At 38.7% G+C, this 25443-nt stretch overlaps 1 protein-coding gene across 25 annotated transcripts in view; it reads left to right on the forward strand.

Annotated features, from left to right (window-relative positions):
* TENM3 (teneurin transmembrane protein 3) overlaps positions 1–25443 on the forward strand; it is a 1226612-nt gene that overhangs the window by 1190498 nt on the left and 10671 nt on the right. For all 25 annotated transcript variants that reach the window (XM_074951193.1, XM_074951194.1, XM_074951199.1 and 22 more), the window contains 3 exons: positions 14781–14956; positions 16642–16877; positions 22274–22570. In XM_074951193.1, coding sequence (XP_074807294.1) covers positions 14781–14956; positions 16642–16877; positions 22274–22570 — 709 coding nt within the window. The remainder of the gene's footprint in view (positions 1–14780; positions 14957–16641; positions 16878–22273; positions 22571–25443) is intronic.

The following is a 25443-nucleotide window of genomic DNA, read 5'->3' on the forward strand; positions in this document are numbered from 1 at the left end:
TTCCTTTAATTATTGGTGAATCTGACTTTCTCTGGTTTCCAGAGCCACAACTTCTATAATGTATGGCCAGTTTATGGCTAGAGCAGGTTGAAATTTTTTTAATGGAACAGTTTTCCATCAGAAAATGCAGTTTTGTCAGAATAAAAAGTTTTGTGAAAACATATTGATTTTCATTAAATTTTCTATGGGAAAAAGTCTCAGAACAAATTATTTCAACTTTCTTTTTATGTTTTGATAATGCTAAATGTTTTGCATTGACTTTATCATTTCAATTAATTTTGTTTTAACTCATATTAAAATATTAATTTTAATATTATTTTATTTATATATTTAATATTATTTATATGTTAATGTCTTTATAGTGTTGAAATGTTTTGGTATTAGCAAAACATTTCAATGTTTGCTAGCAACAATTTTTTGGAATTTCTGTTCCACAGTAAATTGCAACATTTTGACTTTTTGTTCTGATTTGAAATAAAAACAAATGTTGGAATTTCCCACAGAATGAAAATTCCATTTTCTAACCAGCAGTATTTGTGGCTTGTTTGTGCCACACTCTGGTTGTCCAACATATCTTGAAAGTTGTAAAAGTTAAGTTAGAAAAGCGACCACCACTGTTACAACTATAGGATCCGTTTTTTAGCCCAATTCTGCAAAGACTATGTGGGCAAAAGTGTTTATCTGTACAGATCCAGCAGGACTGGGGCTTAAATGCAAGGAACTCTCATCGATTTCAGTTGGAGTCCAAAGAGCTGAGAGGAGATCTAAAAGGAGAATTTTGCCCTGGATGATCTGGCTGATTGCCCTGACAACACTAGGCAGTAGGACTTGATTCTTTTCAGGTTTTTCCAAAGAGCAAATCTCTCTAACATCACATGCAAAAAGACTGTTTTAAGAAGTGCCCTTTTATGATCAAGTACATAGCTAAAATGCAAGAAATTTGTTTCTATTCTCTCTTTTCCACTTTTCTTTAGCAAAACACAGCCAATTAATCCTGAATTGCTAGTGATGTTGCAGGCACACAGATCTAGGTATCAGTTTGTGAACAAACTATGTGAATTCTGTAGCTCCATATTAGATTGCCTACCAGTTATTTTCTTCATAATTTATATGTTTTATTGTAAAATGATACTTCTGAATTCCTATGCTGTTAATTATTCTAGCCTAGGCCCTAGTGGATAAAGTGTCTGCTTTATGTTTCAAAGGTTGGTAGTTTAACTCTTAACACTTCTTAAGGTTGTACTTTTTTATTAAAATTTATATTAACTTCAATTTTGAATCATTATTGTAATTCTTGATTCTTAACAGTTTGCTAAACCAAAAAAAAAAGATCTTCTAATACAAATCATTTCACATGAAAAGAGTAAGAACTCATCCATAGAAAAATGTATATACTCTGCCATGCAAAGATAACAGCCATGCTAAAGGTCAGCAGGACCACCTCCTATTGTTATAAACCATCTTGTTTAATCTGAACTTTTCTTTAATCATGGCTGTTTCCATGTATACCTTTGAATTATTTTTCTACCTTTTTTTTACGTGATCATTTTTGGATGAGATACTATATAGCAGATTAGTATGTATTGCATCATTTTTGTACAAACCGTTTCCACTCTGGATGGTAAGCTAGCACAGGTATGTGAAATGAATAATATTTTTATCTGAACTGAAGACTTTGAAATGCTGAAATGAAAAAGATTATCCATATTATATGTCACAATTTTGAAAACCCTGAAATCAATCCATATAATCCATTTATTGGTGTAAAGAACCAAAAGTCCTCCATGGAATGTCCCAAAGTGCAAGAATTGGCCAGTCAGACCTCCCAAACTGAAAAAGATTTAGTTTCAAAACTCTCCGTTAATTGAATGTTTGAGTCTTAAGAGCATTAATTATTCCAGAAAGTCATTGTAATTTGCATTCAAATAAACTGACCACATGCTTAAAGCTGCATTCTGTAAAGTGCCCAAGCATTATTGTAACCCTCTGCTATTGCAAATGCAGCTGACTTTTAGATTTAGCTAAATTTCTTTGAGGTTGACAGAATCCTGCCATATAAACAATTAAAGGTAGGGCTGCTGTCAGGTCCTCAAAAGCTGAACTTATTTCCAATTCCAAAGGTGCACAAGGTTGATACGATGGCATAACATCAGACCATCAGTTTTCTAACTGCAGTAGAGTTATTCTCTGAAAATCATTAGACCAGATCCTTGCCCTTCCCCCTTCAATCACTCTGCTTTCTGCTCCTCAGGAAACATAAAATAGCTGTAAAGCTGCCCTAATAGAACTGCTAGGGATTCCTTTGGCATCGGAGAATCCCAACATGGCGTAAAGCCAAGATAGTTGGCTGTATGCCATCTGGTGGAATAGTGATACACTGCCATGGTTACAGTCTGCTGAGGCACGGATGCCCCATCTCCCTTGAAATAACAGAGATGATCAGTAAGGAACCCACTGCTCTGGAATGGCCCTGGGCTAAAATATTCCAGATTTGCTGTCTTTCAGAGCATGCTGCAAAGTTAATTTGTTTTACCTGGCCTCCGAGGAGAGTTAGGGGAGATTGAAATACTGGACGGTGCATTTGGGATGTTATTTGTATTTAGAGCTGCTACTTGGTCGAAGGGATGAGGTGGTTGACATTTCATGTTGTAAATTTGAGTAATTGGAGTGGTACTCAGAGCTTGTGTGTGATGTTTTTTATTGTTTTAAGTCTCAAGAGGGAAAAACAGTGGGTGTGTCAGGGCCAGGAAGAGGTGTGGCTGGACCCCTTACACTCCAGTGATGCCTGCTAGTAGTATGTTCCCTAAGGGATAACTTAGAGCAATCCTTAGGATCAGGGGAGTGGCAAGAGGTCTGAGAGCTACATTTCCCCCCTTCCTCTTTGGTCCTGTGCCAAGCAGCGCTATAAGAACCTTTGTCTTAAGTGTATTAAAAAAAAAAGTCCTGGTAGACATTTTAAAATAAATAAACATTAGAATTCTGCATATTTTGTCTAATCTCTCCATTTAGTGTCTCTTGCCTTCATAACTTAATGCTATCTGATTGTTGGGGTTAGCTGCTTTAAATCAGTTTGTGGTCATTTTTACTCCCCTGGCTTTTATGAAGGATGTACACATTCCCTGTGCTAATCTAAAATTTTAATCTTCTACTTTCTCTTATCTCCAGAAAGATTTTGACCGTCTATGTCATTAACCATGAATTAATTCCAACAATGAATTCTTAGTTAAAACTAATATCAATTTATGTGCTTTTTCCCTTCAATCACAAGTTTAATGTGATTCCTGAAAAATTGTTTCAGCCAGTAACTAAACATTTTAGTGCATTAAACTACAGCCTTGCTGATCTCAGGATAGTCTCAGTGAAGAAAATACTCAAACCTTGAAGAATTGTTTACGAGGGAATAACCTCTGGATATTTGGGTTTCAAAATGCTAGCTCCCTGAAGCTTAAACACCAAGAAAAAGAACTCTTTTTAACCTATCTGGTGTTACTTTACTAGTAAAAAGGAGCACTTACTAAGGCTAAACATGCATATTTCTTGCTTGTATATCTAATTCCTTTCTATGTTCTTTCCTCTTTTCTTTCAGGGAAGGGTAGCATCAAGCAGACACAGATCTGCTCCAGATCCCAGGTGTATCCCCCCTGCAGTCCTCTCACTGCTTTTCCTTCTTTTCCCCATCCATTTGGCCCCCAAACCTACCGCTCCTGCAGTATTTTGTTACATTTTTTACCTGCTCTCTGATCCTCCTCCCTCTTTCCAAATTCCCCCATCAGTTCACAAAGGCATATTTGGCTGCTTGACTTTTCCACTCCCCTTGGTACCTTTCTTCCTAAACCCCACTTGTATCTCCTGACATCCTGCTCCTCCCTGGGCATTGCATGCCCTGAGCTCATTTGTCTTTTCAATCCCTCTTTTGCTCATCAGTCACCAAGGGACTGGGGATGGAAATCAAGGAGAGTGACATTAGGAGCAGGGAAGCTGTAACAAGTTTTTTCTGCCCCCCTTGTTAAATGAACAAGTATTCCAGACAATTTAGAAAAGTTTTAACGTCTGCAGAATGTGAATCCTGAAGTTAATGTTTTATATCACGTTCCAGGTTAAAAAAAAATCCCTTTTACGTGCTTGACTGCTTAGCATCATGCTTTACCTATTGTGGTTATTATTAAAATTAATAATGTGTTGAGTGCTGGCAGTTTGCTCAGTGCTGTATGATTCAGAGGAGGGTACAGGCCCTGAACTGAGTGGTTTAGCTGCCCCACATACCAGGCACCAACATTCCAGTGAAATGCAACAACGGTGAAGAGATTACATTTCAGAAGTAAACAAAACGTTTCCATTTTACTCCTCCTTTTATGCACTTCCTGATGAAGGCTGAAGTGGAAATATTGTAAAACAATATTTTGGGCCTTATGCTGCTTCCCGTGTTAGCACAAGTAATCTCACTGTACACACTGGGATTGCCTACAGGAGTCGATCATCTGGTTAAAAAAAGATTGACAAAACGGTTTTCCGTCAAAAATGCAGTTTTGTTGAACTACAAACATTCGGCAGGAATGTGTTGATTGCAATAAATTTTTTGACGGCGATAACGTTGGATCATTTTGTTTCAATAATGTTGGATAATTTAGTTTAGAGAAGGTACAATCTGACATTATTGAAATGATGTTTCCACCTTGTCAAAAAAAAATTTCTACGTTATCAAAACAAACAAACAAAAATAGATATCATCCCAAGAAAATGTTTCAATGGTTCCAAATAGAGTTTTTTCAGAATTTTTCATTTTGTACGCATTTTCAAAATTTCGGCTTTTCATTCTGATTTGGATTTTTTTTTAATGTCAGAATTTCCCACAGAACAGAAATTCTGGTTGCCGACCCGATGTAAAGAATAATCCAAGAAAGATTTGCCCCTTTATACTATACTGGTTTTGAGTTATTTGTTCTTCTGTTATATTCATCATAGCTAGGTGGTAGCCATTAAAGGCTACACAAACCCAGAATTCTTTGGCTCTGCTGCTCTGAATCAGCCTAGCATTAGAAAATATACTACACATCCACTGCACTGGCAGGAGGATGGACTGTAGATGATCAAATATGTCTTGTCTGTTTCTGACTGTTATTACTCCATGTTTTTCATTACTTCTAAAACATCGTGCAGTTATGTTATCTCAAAGCCTAGTCACCCTCTCTATTCCTACCACCAACATGCTTGTTCAAGCCCTCAGATCTCTTGCTCCAACTATTCCTATCTCCTCCCACCCACCTATCAATGAGTTCAAAACGTGATGGGCAAAAAATCATTCACCATGCTTACTATATTGACTGTGTTCAGTCCCTTTTCAAATTCCCTTTTTGCCTTCTCCTATATCAAATTCTTGTCTATACAACCTGGCCCCTGACAGCTTCTTGACCTGTCTTTTTCCCCATCAGTGAGCTCAAGCTATACAACTTGTATCTTTGTATCTGCTTCGTTCTTCATCTCCTTCAGCTGTCTTCTCTGGCACTCCTTCCATGGTATCTCAGTCACCTTAAACCTGCTCTTTGACTCAGCTCAGAATCCCCTACACACATTTTTCCTCCAAATCCCTCTCAAAAACCACTGGAGATGTGCAGTGCAATGTGCAGGCTCACAGTCATGGTTCCCTGGACCTACTCTACACAACCATGGCAATGTGGGCAGCAGTAACTTCTGCTCCTGGCAGAAGCTCTTATGCCAACCAAGGATGAGGTATAACTGAGTTTAATTCCATTATACCACCTCCTCTCGCTGCCCCTGATATGTGCTGCCTTGCCCTTATGCCAGGTGGTAAAACTCTAGTGAGGGACGCATCAGCAATGTGTCGCAAAGCTGACATGGGACATGACGGAACCACCTCCACCTGCTTCACACTAGCCAAAGATTTGCCCTGTGCAAAGGAAATTCTTCAGGGAAAGTCTCTGGCTGATGTACATTCACTGTGTGCGTGAAGGCAGTAGATCAGAGAATCCAGCCTAAGTTCTTTAGGGCAGAAACTTTCTCTTCATATTGCTAATGCACAGTTGGTGCTATATACAAATATTATGTAACAATGTTGAATCCAACTTACTATTTTTGAGACTTTCTCAATGATAATGGTGCAGCTTGTTTTAATTGTATGTTTACATTTCTGCTGTAGATAAATTGTAAAAATGCACAGATTCTTAACTGTCTTCCTAAAGGTTTAAAAAATTAAATTCTTTTTGCTGTGAAAACAGGCTGTGACCTTGCAACTCTCCATAATATAAAAATAGCATAACATTACAGTAAATCTCATAAATTTAATAAAACAAAATATTAAAAACTCAATTCTGGAAAAATTATCTTCATAATGAACAACAAAATCCTCTTAATATTTCATAATATGCCTGCTTAGAGAACAAAAGTAAACATGCTAAATAGCATCCTATTACCAGTGCTCTAGGCATCAGTGTGAAAACTCTGAAGAAAAACTTTATCTCACTCCCTAGATATTTATAGAGCACCTCATGTCGCTGGTAGCAAGGTACAAAACAGTGTCTCTTAGTTCATGTACTTTTACCTTTTTTCTTCATTTTTTCAGTCCTTGGAAGATTACTTTATATAATGTTGGTCTTTAAAGGTAAGCTAAGTAATGAAAATAGAAATGAGATACCATCAAATAGGTAATAATATCACAATGGCAACAATGATCAGCAATATTACAAAGCTTCCATGCAGGGGAAAGTGAGAGGTGCCTTGGTTCCTATCAAGAAAATCAGGAGATGATGTCTGTAATGTTTAGAAAAGCACTGAGGAGTGAGGTTAGTTGACAAGAAGGCAATAGCACTTTTATTAACTCCATAAATACCCAGCTCTACCTATCTTTCCTCAGGCTTCTGAAAGTATCTCGTTCACTCCCAGCAAGTTCAGAGGCTTAGCAATGCCATGAGCTCAGTCACTCCCATATTAAAATTATCTCATCTCCTTTGCATAGTTTTTTCCATAATATCTATTCTTACAATGCAGCCAGAAGATGTTTTCATTTTTGCTTCACATAAATCAGTTAAAATCTATTCCAGATCTCACTTTGATATGAAACAAATACCCTTCTAACAGAGGGTTTGATTCAATGCACATTTGAGTCAATTAAAAATTCCCTTTGACTTCAGTGGATGCAGGAGCAGGCCCAGAATAAACCATGCACTGTTTTCAACCACACCAGATTCCAGCTTCATGTCCTTACCTTAAAGGCCCTTCATACTATGTATCTCCCAACTTATCAACTTATGTCTCTTATCATTTTACCTACATTCCCTGAGCTCTGCCACTAATATAAACCCTATATGCTTTTCCATTTCTCCTATAAATGTGTCTGTGCTTTCCTCCACACTTCCCCTGCATGGAAATCCTTCTCGTAATTGCTATCATCTCTTCCTTCCTTCGCTCCAGGACCCTCTGCTGTGTGTCCTACAAAGGAATCAGCCCATAATTGTAGACTAGATTGTGTGGCTGTTGGGAATAACTCCTTTTATATTTTAAATCTTTCTGATGATTTTGAACCATCCGAAACCATCAAGGTATACAAAAGTTAATCTGTGTAACTGCATGATCTTATCATTTCCTTCATCCTCTCTTCGCTCTTCCATCCGTTTGTTGCTTCTTCTTTCAAGTTAGATTTTAAGATGTTTTGGGCAAGTGCCATGTCTTTCTGGGGTTTTCACAGCCTCCAGCAGAATGGGGCACTGTCCTTTGGGGGCAATTGTGCATTATTGAATATTGATTGTTTCCCTTTGTAATGTTTGAGCTCATATTTACAAAGATATAGTGCCTTTCATCCCAAAGATTCTGATTACATTCTACAGATTATTTGTATGCGGCATCACTGAAACGCAGCCACTTCTGAGGTAGAAATGAGGCCAGGTCAGGGGAAGAGAGAATGAGGAAATATAAAAGAATTTTCCTAAAAGTAATAAATATTAGGAAAACTTTCACTTAAATTGGGAGATGAAATGTAAACCAAGTTATCATCCTTCCTACTGGTATCTGTGGATGTTATGATGTCACAAAAACAAGCATATGACTTCATGGGAATAAACAGCAGAAGCCGAGGATCTTCTAGGGTGAAATGCATCCCTGGTAGAATGCCAGGACAAGGCCTATGAACCATTAAAGTTCCACTTGAATCCTCAGAAAAGATTTCTGTTAGACTACTTTATGCTGACCTTCTGCATCAGAGTGACTTTCACTTAAAAAGAGTAGACATTTTTTTAACTGAGTCATCTAAAAAAGTACAGATTGGCAGAACTTCTTTATCTGTACTGGGAATCCTCACTTTGAGTGTTTAATGCTGACCGAGTAGTAAAATTATTGGAATATAATTTTTCTTCATTTTGCTAAACTTTCTGTAAATATAGAATTCAATTTAATAAACTTTAATACTGTACTGAAGTTATCAGTTACCTCTTAAACTGTTTTAATAGGGCCCCCCATCTTTCAAAATAAAGTGACACTACCTTACACAGTAACCAGAAAGTCTAGCCAGACTACCAGTACTAATTCTCATTTACCCTGGCACCCTTTATACCACTCTGACAGTGTAAATGAGCTTTAATATAAATAAGAATCAGGCTCATAAGGTATATCCTAAAATTTCATTCATTCGAATGATCATACTCCAGGATTTACACTGTCAAAATACATAGATTATTTGTCAGTAATGAAAGGGTTCAAATAGGTCAAGTGTGTAGAAGTGACACTGAAGGTAGATACATGATAGTAGGAGAGCTAAGAATATGTACAACAAGGAAGGACCGTACCCTTCTGCTCCTTTCCATAGCACTTCAACAACAGTGCCATTAACCTGACAAAAATTCTGGTTATCTTAATTTTACTGCTTTTTCTGGAAAACATTGTATGTGCAAAAGGAAAAGGAGTACTTGTGGCACCTCAGAGACTAACCACTAGAGGCATGAACTAGATCCTTTGGCTAGAATGGTGTTGTAATTGAAATCAATACATATGAAAATGTAGAAAAAATCCAAAAATGTTCATAATAATTTAAATTGGTATTCTATTATTGTTTAATAGTGCAATTAAAACTGAGATTAAATTTTTTGATCTCATAATTAATCGCAATTAATTTTTTAAATCATTTGACAGCCCTAATTTAATCATCATCACTTTGTCTAGTCTCAGTTTATGGTAGTCTTGGACCTGTGACTGGCAGATTGTTTTTTACTACCCTCAAGATTTTTGGGGGTAAAATTCAGGACATTTTTTTCTTTGAGGTTAAATATAATTAAAAGAACATCTTTATAAACTGATGGTATGACTTAAAGCAGTGGTTCTCAAGCTTTTGTACTGGTACCCCCTTTTACACAGCATGCCTCTGGGTGTGACCCCCCCTTATAAATTAAAAACACTTTTTAATATATTTAACACCATTATAAATGCTGGTGGCAATGCGGGTTTGAGGTGGAGGCTGGCAGCTCGCAACCTCCCACGTAATAACCTTGCAATCTCCTGAGGGGTCACAGCCTCCAGTTTGAGAACGCCTGATTTACCTGTATTTTCTTTTTGCATTACAGATCCCAGTTTCTGTCAGTGCAAATGTGAGCTTAATGGCCTCAACAAGCTGAATGAAACATTTTTTGCCACATTATGATAGATTTTCAATATGTATCAAAATGATGATAGACATACACAATGACAGTATTTTGTATTTATTAAAGATGAGCTTTGAACTTTTTCTTCATGCTCTCATTTGATGTAGTTTGCCACTAGAAACATGTGCAGAGTACTTTCATATGCAGACCTCTTAATTGACAAAAGAGAAGTAATCTGCAAAGGTTTTGTGAATTTCCTGTTCACTCACAATAAGTAGAGAGATGCACTGAAGATATTTCTAATGTATGTTCACTGAATATATTAATAGAACTGTTCATCCTACCATCCAATTTATACATAGTTATAATATGAAAAATGTTCATGCCTCATTTCTCAGATATACTGTCTCAAATAATGTTAAAGCAAGGCAACAAATACATAAATGTATTTGACTTGCACATCTTGTTATCTGAGATGTGCCAGAAGCAGAGAGTCTTCACTTTGAAACTGACATGTTTCTAAGTTCCATAATTATTTTTCTTCCTTGTTGCAATCATTTTGTTAAGGGAGGAATTCTGCAAGCATGTGTTATATAGAGGCACTTTGAAAAACAATATTGGCCATTCCCTGACATCAGGTTTTACAGAAAGCTTTACTATAAAGTTCAGTTCCAAGGCTCCATATGTTAAACTGAAGTAATTTATTGTATAAAACTGTGACAGTTGCGACCAAGGTAAGTCTCCTCTGAACTGAGATATATGCCATATGAGGCACAAGTAGAAGTTACATTGTGCAACTGAGCATGGGACATTTCCTCCTGCAACAAGGTTTTCCTAGAAGTTACTAAATTGGAAAGTGAAAGAGTGATGAAAATGTCCTGTATAGCCTAGAACCGAAAATGGTATGGGTAGGGATGCAATTAAAACTGAAGAAGATGGACATCAGAAGAGAGAATTCCAGCAGTTAGAGAGCACAAGGTCAAGAGTCTGAGAAGATAATAATCATTACCACTGAGAGTCTGTCATTCTGGAAAAGAAACCTAGCTGGCTGCAGCAGATGATCTTAAGTAGGCCAAGGAGTCTGACTCTCCGGGCCAGTTCTACCTCTGGCGTTATTAGTTTGGTCTCACCTCTTGCCTTTTGTGGTCATTAACCATATGAGGTGATTTTGCTGAGGTGAGTGGAATAGAACTGAGAGAATTTGAAAAGGCACTGTAGACTGGTGAGTGAGCTTAACTTTTTTTTTCCCTTGAAAAGTTCACCATGTTTGCCATCCTCATGAGAAATTTGAGAGGTTGGTTGAGTGGCTTTGTTGTAGAACCTGGAGTGCATGAGGAAGATCAGAAAGGCCTGGAATAGTAGTAGTATGTGTGTTTGTGGGTGGGCATACAGAAATCAAAGAAGCTCTGAACAGCCAAAGAGAGGGGGATTGCCGTCTAGCCTTAGATCCAATGTCTTCAAGGGTAATTTCAGTGTTAGACCACTAGGCAGACAGAACAAAATTCTTGGTCTAAAACTGACAAGCTTGGATGAGAAAATTACCTGAATTCACCAACAAATTGTAACAACATTGGATATAATTTAAAAAATTAAAAATAACCTAGGAATGCCCAGGATGATGCCTAGAGTGATGTTGCTGTGTCTAGTGCCCTGATAGGGAAGTAGTCACATTTCACATTATTTCACAAATGTCACATTTCACATTATTTGTGGAAGAGATCATGTTTAATAAAATACTGCTACAGTGTGTACTCATATGCTGTGATTCAAAATGAGGGGCCCATATTACAATCCAGCATGAAATGGAATATATGGTAAACTACAGAAAGAGTGGAGCCAAAGGCAAATGAAGTATCTGAGAGATTATGGAAATGCGGATTTGACACGGGGAGAAGAGATTTTTTGCTGTGTAGTGAATGAATTGGGGAAATGAAAGATGATGGTAACAGAAGTGAAGAAAGCAGGAATGTTAGCAAGAGTGATTGGAGCTAAATCATCAAGGACGAGAGATGTTTTGGAGTGACATAGAAAGTTGGTATTCAGCCTTTGAAAACTAACAGAGCTGCTTCCTCATTGAATGAGATCAGAGAGAGTCACAAAGTAATCACAGTATAGTGCGTTAATACTGAATTGTGAGGGTTGTGCTGTGAGGTTGTTCTATTCAGTGACGAAGCAGCCCCCTTAGAATTTCTCACCCGCCCCTTTCCCCTGGTTGCTGAAAGGGAGGAGTATCCTCTTTGCGTCTTTGGCTTGCTCTCCTTCTTTCTGAGAATAAAGAGTGCCTCCCCTCTGTTTTTCTCCCACCCCTACCAACCTTCCAGGTTGTTGAGAAAGAGCAAGTTGCCCCATTGTTGCTGGGAGAGGTAAGAGTTTCCCCTGTCTATCTTCTCACATTCTGGCTTTGAAAGAGAACGCATCCATAGCTCATCCTTTCCCTCCTTGCTTTCCGTTCCTGACTACAAGGGGATGGAAAATCTTTCTTTCTTTCTTTCTTTTCCCACACTACCTATGAGTTTGCTCAGCATTTCCTAAACCAGCATGCCTGTATCAGGCAGTTGTAGCTTTCAAGTTCCAAGTACCTTTTAAAATGACGTGTCAAGTATATGAACACATGAAATGAGTGAGCTTTTTCTGATTCAGCCTGTCTCCCAATCTAAAACTGATATATTAATGATAATTCTTGGCACATAATATAAACACCTTTCATCTACCTGTGAGAGAGGGAAATATTGTTACCTCTAGTTTATAGTTGGGGGAACTGAGCCACTGAGATGGGAAGTGACATGCCCAAATTTAGGCAGAAAGTGAGTGGGGTGAATTGGGAATACAATCCACGTTTCTTGATTCCATATCCCATGCATTAGCTACAACATTGTCCTTCCTCTGTTTTTACCTTTATTGTTTTCTCACCTCCCTTTGTCTCTCTTGAGTTCCAATTTCTATTGTGACTCTTTCTTTCACTAAGTTGTTTAGCCTCAGCCTCTCCAATGGTCTTTTTCTCCACTATCCTCACTGGCCCACACTACCATCAATCCTTTCCCTTCCCTCCATTTTTATTACCTCTCTCATGCAGATTGCCTGCCCCCAATTTGTGCAACCCAGAATCTGTCTTTCCTCCAAACATTGTCACCTACCATCAGCTCCTGACACAACAGAACCATAGGGTAGAGTGTACCTATGTGGGAAGACACATAACTGTCTGATATGCTGCTACAGTACAGGATCAGGAGAGTCAGCAAACATTAGGCCCCAACACAGCTGGTCCTGACTGCTTTCTCACTCCCCTTTCCCACTGTGATCCACTGTACTGCACTAAGAGGCACAGTAGGGGCAATGAAGCCAGTGATGGGAGCGGTAAGAAAGGAGGAGGAGGAAGGTTTGAGTACCTGTGCAGCAGTCCTACGAGTCACCACTAGTAGCCAGAAGAGAGAATTGGAGGGGAAACAGTGTTCACTCCCCGCACCCATGGGGATGCAGCAAGGACAGTGTGACTGTCTCTCCAACTGAGTAAAACTTGGCACATATGGACAGTTAAGAGAGCCTTCTCATTTGCACCCTATTACCTCTCCCTAGATGCTAGAAAAAATGAGAAGAGAATGCTCGGACTATGGACTCCATGTCAGCCATATGCACAACCTTACAGAGATGAAATGTCAACTATTGCTGATGTACAGAACAGCCACAGTGCTTTACACTTAGAATGTTATACGCAGAGTTATGGTCAAGTATTACATATTGTATTGTCAAAAGAAAAGGACTTGTGGCACCTTAGAGACTAACAAATCTATTTGAGCATAAGCTTTCATGATGAAGTGAGCTGTAGCTCACGAAAGCTTGTGCTCAAATAAATTTGTTAGTCTCTAAGGTGCCACAAGTACTCCTTTTCTTTTTGCAGATACAGACTAACACAGCTGCTACTCTGAAACATATTGTATTGTGATTCTGTAGGCACAGAGGTCCCTCTAATGAGTGAGCTTAACTATGTGGCTGTAGTTACAGTGAGAGTTATTTGAAATGAGGTCTGTTCTTTGGCTACAGCAGTCAAAGGATGTTAATAAATAATTCCCAGCAAGATAATTTGAACAAACATTCCCCTAAAACATTGTGCTATAAAGCAGAACCTAGAAAGAGACGTTAATTGGCATATTTACATTCCCCTGGGAGACGGAGAAGGAAGATTTGCATGAAAGAAAATTAAGTATATGGCTCTGAAGGATGAGATTGAAGGTGGGATTGGTATTCTTAACAGATGTCATTTGAACTGAAGTGAAAGAAATGTTGGTATGTTTGGTTCAGTTTTTTGCATAAGTACAATATCGCTCAGCCTGCCAAGTCGCAAAGGTAAGACAGAATATATGAAGAAGACCCAAAATGAGGGATGCACAAAATATTTATACTGGAAACTCTTTTATACTAGAAGAAATCCTGTCAAATTGAAATATAGTTAATTGTAAAACATGAGACCTCTTGATTACTTTGGGAACAGCAAAAACAGTTGTTGTTTTTTTTAAATTCTCTCTCTTGTTGCTGTGTGAAAATCCTACACAAATAAGGGAAATGGACTATCGTGAAAGGATGAAATTGATATATACAAAGTGCTGTCAAATCTGAAAGCAACTAAACTGAAAAACTAGAGAATTATTTTTTAACCTAATCTCTTTCAGATACAGTAATCCCATGTGGTATTTATGACAGGTAAAGCAAATATCCAAGCAAATTGATTTAAAATTGATGGTTTAAAATTATGTGGAAATCATTCCCTCAAAGTAGAGACCCTTTTCTGTTACTTCAATCCCATGATTTCTGCCTTTCAGAGAGAACACTTTTTTTTTTTTTTTTTTTTGGCACACTGATAATAGAAAGTGAGTTCAGAATGCTAAGGAATTACACTGCTATGCATGTTTCCTTTGAAACAGCAAATTAGATGTGCAACATGATTTTGCTTCCATTTCAAAGAATAATATGCAGAGCTGGAAATCCATCTGTTTGCTCTTGCTAGCACCATTGAGACTCCTATGTGTTAAACAGGCTTTTGCTACTTCAAAGTATGTTTGAATTCTTCGTTGTGCATATAGCACACACACAAAGCAAACATTCCTTACAATATCAGCAGCTCATATTTCTGTTTATTCTACTTGTAAGTGAAAACAATTTGTTCTTGCTATTTACTGTTTTATTTTGCACCGTGTTTTATTTTAGCTATGACAGTGAGGGTCGTCTCACAAATGTTACATTTCCAACTGGAGTGGTCACTAACCTTCACGGGGAAATGGAAAGGGCCATTACAGTGGACATTGAATCATCTAGCAGAGAGGAAGACGTCAGCATCACTTCAAACTTATCATCAATTGATTCTTTCTATACCATGGTTCAAGGTACTGTAAACAAAACCACAGGTATTTGTAATCAGATTTTTTTTTCCGTGCATAATGTATTCAGATCAGCTGCCTAAATGGGTACATTAGCACAACAGACGTTAGTGAAAATATTACAGTTCAAGGACCTTAGAGGGAGGGAGTAGATACGAGGATGTAATTAACTCTTCTTTATTATCTAACCAACAAGCTCTTGGTTTTGGAAACAAACTTTGGGATCAGGCATAGAGGATACTTAGTCTGCCAATAAATAATGATGAAAGACCACGGGAGGGGGGGGAAATGGGGGAAAGAATTGCTTTAAAAATGGTTTGACATTGGATCTGAGATTTAAGGTAGTTTGTGAAGCTACAGCAGCACGTTCTAGCAGCACTCACAGTGTACTTAGTATTTCGCAAATACAGTAAAATATAATGATACAATAAAGAATATATTTTTGACAGTCTAAAAGAACTACTCTGAAAGTGTGATTTTTTTCCAACGTGCCTCAGTGACTTTGAGCACGGGTCCCATTGCAAGTCAAATGGATTTGTGCTCCAAATCACTTAGGGCTAGATTCAAAGGGACTTGGGCACCTAAGTCCAATATTTAGGCACCTCTGACATTTACAAAACCACTACTCAGCTGCTGCCTAACCCTGTAGGTGCCTAGAAAAGTCCCCTAGGCACCTAAGTTTCTGCTGTGGGCATGCGTGAAGCTGCCTAAGTCCTGTCATTGCTGAGCTGCTCGGTGCACTAACTCATGCCTAATCCCCAGCAGGATTCTCAAACGAGGCATTCTCCTGCCTATCACCTTGCCTGTGGGCCCAGTCTGGTAGGTGTGCTCTGAGCATCCTTAACCCTCACAAAAGTCACTTGAGAGGGTGGGAGAGTGTGAGTGTATCCCAGAATACCCAGTAGCTCAGTGGTTAGGGAACTCCCCAGGATGTGGGAGAGTTAGGTTCAAGTCCCTATTGCAATGAATATTTAATTATTTGTACCAACTGGAACAGCTTCAACAGGAGAGACTGAGGAAGGCACCCCCTAGAATACGCAATAGTCTGGTAATTAGGGCACTTATCTGGAATATGGGAAACCTGGCTTCAAGTCCCAGCTTCGACTCAGGCAGTGGGGGGAGTTAAACCCGCATCTCCCACGTCCCAGGTGAGTGCCCTAACCACTGGGCTATTGGCTATAAGCGGGGGGAGAATGTGTCTCTGTGGCTTAGGTGCCTAACTCCAAGAGAGGATTCATGGCTATTAATCCTGATTGGAAGGAAGCACCTCCTCATAGCCTATTAGATGCTTAAGTCTCTTTGTGGATCTAGGCATTAAACCTCTCCCTTTTCCTCTGCATTTCAGTGGTGGCTAGTTTAGCTGGCTCCCCGCTCAGCTTGCTGGCTTCTGTGAATCCCCTCCTTAAGCACCTGACTCTCCACATACAATGCCTGGGGAGTTTGGGTCTGTCAATACCACTGGGTGGTAGAGGGCCTAGGAGTTGGGTGCTGAGCATTGCGGTGCCTACGTTCCCTGTGTGAATGTAGCCTGTAGATACTTTTAAAAATCTCACCCTGCATATATTAGTCAAATAAATGTCAGTATATAATGTCAAGACTTTATGTACTTATGTTGCATATGTGAATGCATGAAAAAGCCAGATTTTTAACCCATGTAAGTAGTGAGTTTTTATACTTTGTTTCATTTTCAGATCAGTTAAGGAACAGCTACCAGATTGGCTATGATGGCTCCCTCAGAATTATCTATGCCAGTGGCATGGATTCACACTACCAAACAGAACCGCATGTCTTAGCTGGCACAGCCAATCCAACAGTAGCAAAAAGAAACATGACTCTCCCAGGAGAGAATGGACAGAATTTAGTAGAATGGAGATTCCGAAAAGAACAAGCCCAAGGAAAAGTCAATGTGTTTGGACGAAAGCTACGGGTGAGTAAATGTTCGAGTATGTATGATACCGATGGCATTTGGTGTTCATGAGTGGTAACACAGGCACGATTCAATGGGCATTGCTATTCCTCAGCCACAGAATATGTAGAATATATAGTCCCACGGTAGAGCTGAAAGTAGCCATGGTTACTACTTTACCTATTGGGTAGTGTTTTTTCTTTCTTTAATTGCTCGTCTTTTCCATGGTCTCTTTGTTGAACTTGGCAGCTAATACCATGGAATGAGTCAGCATTTAGTAGTAGTCGCAGTAGCTGTAGTATTATCGTACTGCCTAGAAGCCCAAGTCATGGACTAGGACCCCATTGTGCTAGGTACTGTAGACATACAGAGCAAAAGATGCTCCCTGCCCCAAAAAGCTTACAATCGAAGTGTAAGAAAAGAAACAACCGAAGGATCCAGATAGACGAGGGGAATACAAGGAAAGAAAGAGACAATATTGGTCAGCCATGAAGGGCTTTGAAAGTGCATAGAACCATCTTAGGTTTGATGTGTTAGAGAACTGGGACTCAGTGGAAGGATGCAAAGAGAGAGGTTATACGGTCAAAGTGATGGGCTAGGAAAATTACCTTTGCAGCAACATTCCGAATGGATATGAGTAGGGCAAGAATGCATTCGTCCAGGACCGAGAGAAGAATGTTGCAGTAATTGAGACATAAGATGATGAGAGTTCAGATGAGAGTTTTGCCGTGTGGGTGGATAGGAAAGGCCACATTTTAGAGATATTATGCAGAAAGAATCAGCAAGATTTAGACATAGCTGGAATGCGAGGACCTAGAGAAAGAGAAGTCTGAGCTGAAGATGACCCCCAGGTTACAGGCCTGAGTGACAGGCAGAATGGTATTGTCCACAGTAATTGAGAAAGGAGGTAACAGGGAAGACTTGGCAGTGGGGAGCGATTGAGAGGTTTGTTTTAGCCATGTTAATCTTGAGTTGATGACTAGACATTCACAAGGAGATGTCAGAGATTTTAGTTTGGACAAAAGGAGACAGGTCTGGAGTGGAAAGGTAGATCTGTGAGTCATCAGCATAGAGATGTCAGTTGAATTTGAATCTTGATAACGTCATGGAATTTCTGTATTTGAAGATAACTTTTACTATCTTTGGTAACACTTCCTGCCATAACACTAGTGCAATCCTAGGATCTCATTCTTTTTAAAAAATACTGAAAGTTGCAACAATACATATTTCTGGAAGAAAAGTCTTAATTTTGTTTCCCAAAATAACCCTCTAATATGTGCCTTTTACCGTCTTGTTAGGTTTTTTCTCCTTATTATACACTAGGCAAAATGTATTCAGCAGGCAAACTATGATTTATAACAGTCATTTGATAAAGACAACATAGATTAAGCACTCAGAATTAGGTTGCCAGGAGACCACCTCAAGACCACAATAGAAATCTGAATTACTATTGGAATTACACCTAATTCTTTTAAATCAATCCTTGGTAGTTCATCAAATAAAGGTGAATAACTTCAGTCTGCTCCTCTTGACTAGTTATAGGTAATGTGCCATTTTAAAAATTTCATTAGGGACAAAGGAGAAAAGAAAAACACCCTTGCATCTCATATTCCTCCTCACCTCCCCAACCCCAAGAAAAACTGATTTTTTTTTCTGACAAGGAGAAACGATTATTTACAGTGATGGTTGCTCAGGGTAGGCAAAACCCTACCTAGTTTTGGCACCTGCTGTTTCTTGCTAAGGGAATGAAACAGGAAAGCAGCACACCTAAAAGAAAGGGAACTTGGCCCAGACAGAAATCTTGTACTCTCTTTTTAAGTATTACTGTGTTCAGCCTGAGGGTCACATTCCTTTTCTCCTTAGCATTGTAGCTTTCATCTCCACAAACGATTTGTCTTCTCTGGTTCATAACCATTTCATTGTGCAACAAGGGAGGTTAGCAGACCCTACTGAAGCACATGTCAAATCTCTTGGAGGCCAAGGCACCCTAGATGGATGGAGGATACTATTCTATTTATAGGGTTCTCTTGCCCAAAGGCCTCTGGGCATCTAAGAAAATCTAACTTAAACCTGGTTTGCTACCAAAAAATGTAATATGGCCAAATAAATCACAGAATCAGCAAAAGAAAAATCCCCATTAATCCCATCTTTCAGAAATAGAGTGATACGCTTCAAACTTCCTTGCTCTGGTGCAGTGGTTCCCAAACTTGTTCCGCCGCTTGTGTAGGGAAAGCCCTCGCCGCTTCCAGCAGTTCCCATTGGCCTGGAGCAGTGAACCGTGGCCACTGGGAGCCACGATCGGCCGAACCTGTGGACGCGGCAGGTAAACAAACCGGCCCGGCCCGCCAGGGGCTTTCCCTGCACAAGCAATGGAACAAGTTTGGGAACCACTGCTCTAGTGCAACAAGGAAGGGAGAAGAACCTGTAAGGTGCTACAGCCTCACAGGAGTTATGGAGAGATGAGGAGAAAGTTGAGGGAAAGGCAAATAGAGGGGGGAGATTTGTCAAAATAGGGAAAAAACAGAGTGAGCAATTAGAAATTTGGATAAAATAATAGTAATTAAGTGCAAATACCTTTGGGGGAAAATAGGGCAGGAGGAGAAAAGTAAGAAGATGAGATGGTGAGAGGAAAATGCCTTGAGAAAGGAGAGAAAAAAAGCCCTAAAGAAAAAAAGCTGAGACCTTTTTTTTAAAATTTGTGTAAACACACACTATGAAAAGGCTGCAGTCCAGTCTGTATAAGAGTGAAGGAGAAAAGAGAATGGAGAGGAGAGAATGAGAAAAGAAGGAAGAACAAAAAACAGGGCACTCCTAACTTTTCCCTGCTAATATGTCAATAACCATTTGCTGCAAAGAAGACAAATGTACACAAAGACAATGACAAAATGTATTGCTGAAATATGTGCTAGTGAATATTACACTTTCACTGTATTATACTTGATGTAGGTAACATGATGCATTTATCTAAATTTTTAATCTACTAATTTTTAAATCTATCCATAATCCCAAAATAATTTGCAATTTATGCCACATACAGAAGGCTTTGGATCTTCTAGTTATGTACATAATCATGGACTATTGATACATTTCTCCCATTTTTATTGAGAATTCCAAAGACCAAAAGAAAGAATAGGCAGAAAGGGACAGACAGAGGTGAATGGAGGGGTGGCTGGGGAAGGCTAAGAAATGGAAGACAGAGAGATAAAGAGCACTCCCTACCTGATCTAAAAGGTAGGGAAATGGAATAAAAAAATCTTCCTGAAAATAAAAATAGCAAAAGCCCTCAAACAGAAGTGGGGCAGATGGGAGTATGCCATATTCAGTTTTAAACTGGTTTTAGAATCAATCTTGGTCCATACTAAAAAGTTAGGTCAACCCAGGTTCATTGCTCAAGGGTGTAAGAAAATCCAGACCCCGGAGTGATGTAGGTAAACTGAACTCACCCCTGGTGTAGACAGCACTAGGCTGATGGTAGAATTCTTCTTTCTTAGGGAGGGAGCTTACCTATGATGAGAGAGAACCCCTCCCATCTGAATAGGTAGCCTCTACAGTGAAGTGCTACAGAGGCACAGCTGCGCCTTGAAGTGTTTCGAGTATAGACAAGCCCTTAGAACACTTATTTGTGGAAGTATATTTAAAGAACATTAGACAGCTCATTAAGTGTATTACATAACACTTCTGCAGCTGTTAGATTTTTCTGTTTTTTTTATACAAGACAGTTTTTACATGAAAACAAGATTTTTGTTCTGAAGGTGAGAACAAAGATCCTGTTTTTATGCCACTGATCCCACAAGAACAAGTCAACAGAGACAAATATGATACATAAGAAGATCAGATTCTCTGGAAAATGTTTGGGGTTTTTTTTCCCCCAAACTTTTCTGTGATCCATCAGCAGCTCTTTAATACCCGTTAGCCCAACAATAAAGATCTAACTTAGATGCATGGTTTTGAAGCTTATCAACTGTAGGGTAAAGTTCAAGACAGTTTATATTTTCACTCATGTGAACTCTTGAAAAGCAAATATCTTCCTTTAGTTTCTCTGATCAGCATATTCTCTTGCTCCTTTCCAAATGTTACTGGACTAGCTCTCTTCACCCCTTATTCATACTCCTCTCTTCTCCTGCATGTGTCAATTTAGAAAGCGGATTTTTAAAAATGCTTTATACAACTATCATCTTGTTCTTGCCCCTTCTTCCCATTTATTATCATTTTGCTGTGCTGAAAATCTATCTTGGTTATCCATAATTCATCTTCACACAGAAAACTCAAAAAAGAAAGAGCACATGTGGAGTGGGTTCAGAGATGAGCAGCAAAAATGGTTGTAGACCTGGATTAAAAAAGAAACTAAAAAACAAAGGGACAGGTTACTGTAGAGAGGGGATAAATAAGACGAGATATGCTAGAGGTATATAAAGTATGAATAGTAAACAAAAAGAAAAACAGACATTTCTATTCACCTGCTCTCATAATACAAGAATAAAGGGACAATCAATGAAGCTAAAAGGCAGTGTATTCAAAAATGAAAAAAATGCATACAATGTATAATTAATGTATGGAACTCACTGTTATCACTGGTTTCAACAAAGGGTTTTTCTGTATACGTATGAACAGAAGTTCCATAGTTAGAATGGAAAGGTTGTTGGCTGGTTGTTTTTTTATTAAAAACTGTTATAAACATTATGCTTCAGGACATAATCCAACCTTTAATTGACCTATGGGTTGGGAATAAACTTCCTCTGAGGGCATGTTATTTCATAATTATCCACTAAGGGTTTCTTGTATCTTCCTTGGAGGCATCTTGCATTAGATACTGTCATAGACAAGATACTGACTAAATATTGTGTGTCTGATACAGTATGGCAATTCCTATGTGCTTAAGTTTAAATCTAGCTTCAAAACCTTAACTTTTACTAGTTGTTTTGATGGTGCTCACAGTAAAGGATTAGGACTGAGTTCTTTGCTCACTTTTTAAGTGTCATTGATTAATGTTAATTAACCGTGCAGTGATTTGTCTCGTTTCACTGAATTATTTGCTAACTCTTTAGTCATTGCCCCACATTTTTGTACTGCTTATCTAAAAGCAGTGGTATGTGCTCTTCAAGTAGCACCAGTTATTATAAAAGTTTTCAATGGATATACTTTAGTATTTTGTTAACTGTTGACTAAACCTTAAGGAATTTAATTGAAAAGATTTTGAACAAATGCCAGGCTGTTTCTCCACTTAATGAAACCTTTTAAAACATCAGTTAATCTAAAGCCTTGCACTTATAGCAAGAAGTTGCTAAATTAATGTACTGACACAAGGAATCAATCATTATAAATGGTGTTTAAACAATAGCTGGTACTCTGAGGAAGTAATAGGTCACTGGTATTTGAACAACATGATTTATTGTGTCATCTTGTTTGTTTTATAAAAGGTTAATGGCAGAAACCTCCTTTCAGTCGACTTTGATCGAACCACAAAGACAGAAAAGATCTATGATGACCACCGTAAATTTCTGCTGAGGATTGCTTACGACACATCAGGGCATCCAACTCTCTGGCTGCCAAGCAGCAAGCTGATGGCTGTCAATGTTACCTATTCATCTACAGGTCAAATTGGCAGTATTCAGCGAGGAACCACCAGTGAAAAAGTAGACTATGATGGGCAGGGAAGGATTGTATCTAGAGTATTTGCAGATGGAAAAACTTGGAGTTACACCTATCTGGAAAAGGTAAAGAATACTAAAGTTTTAACAGATGCTTTGTTCTATCAACATTGCTTTTAGCACATTGAAAGCTATGCACAACGTATCAGCGGTATGCAAAGAAAATACACAGCAGGACCAAATTTTATTTCTGGTTTTAAGTATCCATATGTGATTCACATGGGTACTGGGGTGATTAGTGTTTCTGCAGTCTAGTCTTAGTTAACTTCTAGTAACTGATGTATTTGTAAATTATTTAGGCCATATAACAAATAAGCAGCACCTCTATCTACCTGCTTTCTTAATACATAAAATAATATACAGGAATTAATTAGATCTTGGTAACTTAAGTCACTGGTAAATGATTTATGTCCAACTTGTATGTTGTGTTTTGTAGCACAGAAAAGAGTTATTATTTCACTATAGTTAAAGCTGCCAGTTTATACTTTGTTCATGTTGTAGCACAGAATAAAAGCAATGATGGAGAACTCATGAGTTTTCTGTATATATTAATATAATAGAAACATGAGTCTCTTTCCCAGTACTGTCTCTGCATATCCCCATTGTGAGATCTTATGCCCTGCCATGTAACAGCAGAACCCATCTAGTACCCTTAGTTCTCGAGTGCTGTGACCAAGCAGCAATCACATACTACCTTTCCCCCTCCCCTCAGCCTGATTGGCTTTGTTATAGATCTAGTAACTCGTGGCAAGGCATGCTGTTTCACAGGTAATATACTCAGAGAACAAAAGTTACTTTGATAAGTAACTTCTCTTTTTCTGTAGTTTGTAGTTTTGTATTAGATATGTTGCTATAAGGAACATATAATTTTAAAAGTGTATTGTTCAATATGAGCAAAAAATGAAGTTGCCATTCAAGGTATGAAGTTCATACTGAGGGATTTTGCTTTATCCATCTTTCAGTAAAATTCATATTGGATAGCTATTTTCAGGTGGCAGGAATACATGCTGGCCATGACCATAGTCCTATATGGATAAGAAAAAGGTTGTATTGGCTGCTTGATTTCAAAATCATGCATTGTTTACATGACAAGACATATAAAATATTGCCAGTTTCTAAAACTAAAATCTTTAACGGGGCAGTATTAAAATCATATTCAAATACATGCCTTGTCTTCCCTGAACTATTGATAACACCTTCCGTTATTAATAGGCAACTATTTTTAAAATCATCTTCTTATCATCATTTATGTTGCTTGTTTGCATTTTGCATATGGAATAATCTTTTGAAGAGTGGGTGAAAGCTGTCAACAGTGGAGTGAACCTGGCATGACTGGTTGGTTTCACTCTACAGCTACTTCAGAAGGTCCTGCTGGAATCAAGGCTATCCCATGGTCTGTCCCTATCTCCACTCCATCAAGCTGACCCCCTTACTCCCTACAGAGTACCCCAAGTAGCAGCATCTATGCCTGCTGATGTTCACAGCCTCTGCATGAAACTGATTAAGTCATTTCATTCTGCTGCTACAAAGCTGAGACCAGCTGCAACAGTCGAGGGAAGATCTAAATAGGAGAAACTTTTTTTTTTTGGTTAAGTTATGAGGCTGGAAAGCTCTCCACCTCCTCTCCAGCATCCGTGAGACATAGGGGAAAGCTCCACCTGTAGCCAGGCAGGAGGAGAGGAATGCTCCCATACACAGCGGAGTCCATAAAGTGGGGAAAGCCCACATGGATAAAACATCCACTGGCCAAGCCTTTTAGAAAAGAAATTCTCTGAGCTGTAATGACAGTACTTTGTGGAAATCCCAGTTCCAAATTGTCAAGGGTCCTTCCTCACTCTGAACTCTAGGGTACAGATGTGGGGACCTGCATGAAAGACCCCTTAAGCTTATTCTTACCAGCTTAGGTTAAAAACTTTCCCAAGGTACAAACTTTGCCTTGTCCTTGAACAGTATGCTGCCACCACCAAGCGTTTTAAACAAAGAACAGGGAAAGAGACCACTTGGAGACGTCTTCCCCCAAAATATCCCCCCAAGCCCTAGGCCCCCTTTCCTGGGGAAGGCTTGATAAGAATCCTCACCAATTGGTATAGGTGAACACAGACTCAAACCGTTGGATCTTAAGAACAATGAAAAATCAATCAGGTTCTTAAAAGAAGAATTTTAATTAAAGAAAAGGTAAAAGAATCACCTCTGTAAAATCAGGATGGTAAATACCTTACAGGGTAATCAGAATCAAAACATAGAGAATCCCTCTAAGCAAAACCTTAAGTTACAAAAAGACTCAAAAACAGGAATATACATTCCATCCAGCACAGCTTATTTTACCAGACATTAAACAAAAGAAAATCTAACGCATTTTCTAGCTAGATTACTTACTAACTTTACAGGAGTTGTAAGGCTGCATTCCTGATCTGTTCCCAGCAAAAGCATCACACAGACAGACCAAACCCTTTGTTCCCCCCCTCCAGATTTGAAAGACTCTTGTCCCCTCATTGGCCATTTTGGGTCAGGTGCCAGCGGGGTTACCTTAGCCTCTTAACCCTTTACACGTGAAAGGGTTTTGCCTATGGCCAGGAGGGATTTTATAGCACTGTATACAGAAAGGTGGTTACCTTTACATTTATATTTATGAAACAAACTGTGGCTGATGGTATGGATTTTCTCACCAGAGCAACTGATACTATTGGTTGGAAGTAAACTGGAATCACAGATGCTCTCAGAATCTACTGTTCCAACCATGCTCTGGGACAGAGCCTTTCTTTCAATATTGCTTTGCCTACTAACTTAAGTCCTGTCTAGTAAATAATTCTGTGTTGTTATTATGTGGCATCTCTCTAGGTGTAATGCAACTGTTATTATTTAGAGCTATAAATGTACCTTTCATTGTATAAATACAGAAGTTAAGGTTCCTACCTGAGAAGCTAATATTCTAGTTATTT

This window comes from Natator depressus, chromosome 4 (assembly GCF_965152275.1).
Source record: "Natator depressus isolate rNatDep1 chromosome 4, rNatDep2.hap1, whole genome shotgun sequence".
Classification (NCBI taxonomy): domain Eukaryota; kingdom Metazoa; phylum Chordata; order Testudines; family Cheloniidae; genus Natator; species Natator depressus.